The sequence below is a fragment of the Saccopteryx leptura genome, chromosome 2 (genome assembly GCF_036850995.1).
Source record: "Saccopteryx leptura isolate mSacLep1 chromosome 2, mSacLep1_pri_phased_curated, whole genome shotgun sequence".
In the NCBI taxonomy this organism is placed as follows: domain Eukaryota; kingdom Metazoa; phylum Chordata; class Mammalia; order Chiroptera; family Emballonuridae; genus Saccopteryx; species Saccopteryx leptura.
The window spans coordinates 330,266,856-330,271,227 of record NC_089504.1 but is presented as its reverse complement, the minus strand read 5'-3'; the positions used below and the strand labels follow the sequence as shown (position 1 = coordinate 330,271,227).

Genomic DNA, 4,372 nt, shown 5'->3' with positions numbered 1-4,372 from the left:
CTCTCCCCCTACCTTTCTCTCTCTCCTGTCTCTAAAATCAATAAATAATAAAATCTTTTAAAAACAGTTCCCCTTAAATTTTTCTTTTATCCGTCTGAGTTTTGCCCACAGGCTGTCTTCACATAGGCAGCTCGTCCGCCATCCTTGTTTCTCCAGGTGGGGCATCAGACAGGAGCAGGTGCTGCTTGCACTTACAGTCCAGTCCAATGCTGCTCTCCTGGCCAACACCCAGACTCCATGATCTGACCCAGGTTCAAGTCCCTTGTTCACATCTCTTGTATGGACAGCCATGCCCTCCCACAGTGATCAGGACTCGAAGAGGCTCATCTCATTTCCTGCCCTGCTAAATTTCTCTTCCTCACTGCAGTCACTGCGGCCACCACAGCCATAGTGTTCAGTCACCCGAGGTGGGGGAAGGCAGCCAGGAGCCCTCTTCCCCTCTAGCAGGCCTCGGAGGCTGGGGATGGTGAAATCTCACCATCGAGGCTGTGGTGGGCTCAGCAGGAACCTGTGATAAGATACTCAGCAGTTAGGGCAGCTGCTTTGAGGTTGGGAGGCTGGGAGCCCACAGGAAGTGACTCGGTAGAGAGCTGATGCGTCTTTGCTCCTGCATGCGTCTGGGACAGGAGCTGCAAGCTGCAAGGTGTGGGGCATGTCTGAGGAGTGCCAGGAGCCTGGGCCGGAGGGGCCTCAGGGCAGGTCCCCAGGATCAGGTGGGCACTCTGAGGCCTCAGGCTCAGGTAAGTGTCCCCCTCCAACCACACCTACCACCTGGAGCCTGCCCCGCTGGAGAGCTTATGTGGCTGCAGCAGTGCTCTGCTACACCAACCTCCTGAACTACATGAACTGGTTCATCATCGCAGGTGAGGAAGGGGACAGGCATCCTGGGCAGCCTGCTATGTGACCTTCTGTCTGGCAAGCTTTCCTCTTGTGGAGCATATTCCTGCTGTCCTCACCTCTGGCCATGCCAGTCTAGTTTCCCAGTCCGGCCACAAATTAAACATGTGCACATAGATGTGGGTGGTGGTGAGTGGGTGGGTGAGGACAGTATGGAGGACTGGGCCTTCAGGCAAAGGCCTGGAGGTTCTGGGTGCAATGCAGGGGTGAGGCTGTGGAGGACAGGGCAGCCTGGCCTGGCTCTTAAGCAACAAATAGCTTGCTGGGTATTTGTGGAACAGTAAGCTGCGTGCAAACCTTGCCCATTCTGCCTTCTTTCCTGTAGGCCCCAGGGCTCAATCCCCTTTGTCACTCACTCATCCCTCTCTTTCCCTCCCTCCCTCCCTCCCTCCCTCCTTCCCTCTCCCCCTCCCTCCCTCCCTTCCTCCCTCCCTTCTTTCCTTCCAGATTCAACCTTCTTTTCTCTATCACTGATTCATTCAAGATCAACTGAGTACTAGCTATGGGCAAGACTCCCTGAGTGGGCCTTGGGGACCCAGTGGAGAGGAAGTCAGTCTTGTAGTTCCTAAACTCAGGAATGACCATCTACAGGGCAGAGAGAGAAGCTTATTAATAAGACTCGAGCAAGGCAGATAGACGCAGCCAGATGAGGGAGGTACCAACTGGCCTAGGGAGCTCAGAGGTTGTATCTGTCGTAGTTGGGCATCCCTGTGACTAGGATACTGAGTCATCAGTTACTAGCATGGCACACCAGAGGGCAGTTGTGGAATGAAGGGGACTCAGGGGTTGCAGACAGCCCTAGACCCAGTGTCTGCCTGTGATGAGCTCAGAGGGACACAGAACACATGTACAAGTAGCTCTAATACAGGTAGAGTGGGGTGAGCTCAGCTGAGCAGCCCCAGGACCAATGACCGAGGGCTCTGGTAGAATTCACAGAAGAGGGAGCATTTGGTTTGAGCTTTAAAGGCTGCGAAAATTGGCAAGGTGGGGAATGGGGTGAGGCAAGGCATTGAGAGAGGGGTCAGCGTGAGCCAGGGCACATGGGGCAAATGTGCATGCTCTGATCAGATATGGTGAAGGGGGAGAAAGCAAAAAATGATGATGATTTTTTTTTTAAAGAAATGATTCTTAAAGAGGGTCGGGGGCCAGATCACAGGCTTTTTCGGTGCCAGGCTAGGTGCTTGGACTTGCTGGTGAAGCACTGGGGAACCATGGAGAATGTTTGTAAATGTGGGGACTGTAATCAAGTTTGAGGCCCTGATGAAAGCAAAGTGAAACAGTGAAGTTCAAGCCCTGGCCAGTTGGTTCAGTGGTAGAGCAACAGCCTGGTATGTGGAAGCCCCAGGTTCGATTCCTGGCCAGGGCACACAGGAGAAGCGCCCATCTGCTTCTCCACCCTTTCTCCTCTCCTTTTTCTCTTTCTCTTCCCCTCCTGCAGCCAGGGCTCCATTGGAGCAAAATTGTCCCAGGCACTGAGGATGGCTCCATGGCCTCTGCCTCAGGTGCTAGAATGGCTCTGGTTGCAACGGAACAATGCCCCAGATGGGCAGAGCATTGCTCCCTGGTGGGCATGCTGGAGTCTGTCTCTCTGCCTCCCCGCTTCTCACTTCAGAAAAATACAAAAAAAAAAGGAACAGGGAAGTTCATTCAGAGCCAACTGCAATGGATTGGGCCAGAGCTGAGGAGGCCTGAACTGCAGGGTGGATCCAGGGCACAAAGAGGAAGGGATGGCAGGACATGGACAAGAGCAGGGCAAGCACGGGTGTAGAGCTCTCTGAGCCCCGAGGGCTGGGTCCCTGCTCTCACGGCCTCCTGTCCTGGGAGACCTTTGGCTGGGCCGCAGACTCTGAGTTCTGCCTGCCTGAGGCCCCTTCCCTGTGGGTACTTCCTCTGGCCAAGTGAGAAGCAAGGCGGTCATTAGGAAGAAGGCCTGGGGAAGTGAAACCAAGCCCAGTGCATGGGGACTGTTGTGGCCCGCCAGTGTCCTGGCAACTAGAATTCTCCCCTTGAGAGGCAAGAGTGACAGCTTTTAAAGGTAAAAAATGAGGCTGCACCGAAGTACCTGGAGCCTCAGGGCTGGGAGGATCCCAGGAGGAGACCAAATAAGGGGATGAGTCCTCATTCTCCGATATGGAAGGAGTGTGATGAGAGAGAATTTTTTTTTTTTTTTTTTTTTTTTACAGAGGCAGAGATAGACAGGGACAGACAGACAGGAATGGAGAGAGATGAGAAGCATCAGTCATTAGTCTCTCGTTGCATGTTGCGACTTCTTAGTTGTTCACTGATTGCTTTCTCATATGTGCCTTGACCGTGGGCCTACAGCAGACTGAGTAACCCCTTGCTGGAGCCAGCGACCTTGGGTCCAAGCCGGTGAGCTTTTTTTTTTTTTTTGCTCGAACCAGATGAGCCCGCACTCAAGCTGGCGACCTTGGGGTCTCAAACCTGGATCCTTCCGCATCCCAGTCCGACGCTCTATCTACTGCGCCACCGCCTGGTCATGCGAGAGAGAATTTTTATTTAGCTTATTTGCTTTGCTTACCAGTGTCTAATTTTTTCCTTTCCAATGAATATGTTTTATTTGTGTAATTAAAAATATTAAAAAGGAGGGAAAGGACATATAGGTGGGCATGGCTAGATGCTGTGGCATTGGGCCCAAAGTAAATGTCAGAACAGAAATCTCACTTCGTTTCTCTGATTCTTTGATCATTCCTCACCTGCTAACAGCTCTCAGAGGTGTGGATGGGGGGGGGCTTTCTCCCTTCCCCCCACCCTGTGGGCATTTCTGCAGGGACCCCTTCTGTGACACTGGGTGGCCGGGTGGTTCTGCCTGGGATTCTAGTCCCAGTTTCCCCGTTTCCAGCTGTGCAACTGTGGCTGGCTGGAGCCTCTAGTCCTTACCTGTATCATGGGGACAGTGATAGTCCCCACTCCTTAGGGAAGCACTGCAAATGTCCAGCTCAGGGTGTGGCCCTCAGGCATCTCATAACTCAATGGAAGTAATGATTGTTCTTCACCATGATAGGGCCATAGCTCAGATCATCAGGTGCCTAGGACCCTGACTAACTGTTTCTAAAATACAACAAATGGTTTAAGGGATCTCAGGGAACAGAACCTGGAGGCTGGGGGCCTGATTCTCCTCTCTGCATTAGGCTAAGTGCCCTGCACCAGCCCATGGCCTAGCAAGGTCTTAGAGGGGATTTAGAGACCTGGCTAATGTACAGCAAGAGCCCACCACCCTCAGGGAGTTGAGGCCAAGGTCGGACCTAAATAGGACCTTTCTCTGAAGCTTTCATGTGTACTCTCATGTGTGTGTGCTCATGCCCCTGGAATAACATGCTTGGGTGTGCGTGTGTGCAGGCCAAGGCACATATGTTCCTGCATATACATGCTCATGCATGTATATGGATGTTTATGAATATCTGGAGTTTATACATGAGCAGGGCAGCTGTGTTGCATAATGCCAGGAACTTTTATT

At 52.5% G+C, this 4,372-nt stretch overlaps 1 protein-coding gene across 3 annotated transcripts in view; it reads left to right on the top strand.

Moving 5' to 3' along the window:
* Positions 1-408: 408 nt before the first annotated feature.
* SPNS3 (SPNS lysolipid transporter 3, sphingosine-1-phosphate (putative)) overlaps positions 409-4,372 on the top strand; it is a 50,877-nt gene continuing 46,913 nt past the window's right edge. For 2 of the 3 annotated variants that reach the window (XM_066363402.1, XM_066363401.1), the window contains exon 1: positions 409-863. In XM_066363402.1, coding sequence (XP_066219499.1) covers positions 653-863 — 211 coding nt within the window. In that variant the 5' untranslated portion in view covers positions 409-652. The remainder of the gene's footprint in view (positions 864-4,372) is intronic. The other variant, XM_066363403.1, reaches the window with a different exon arrangement.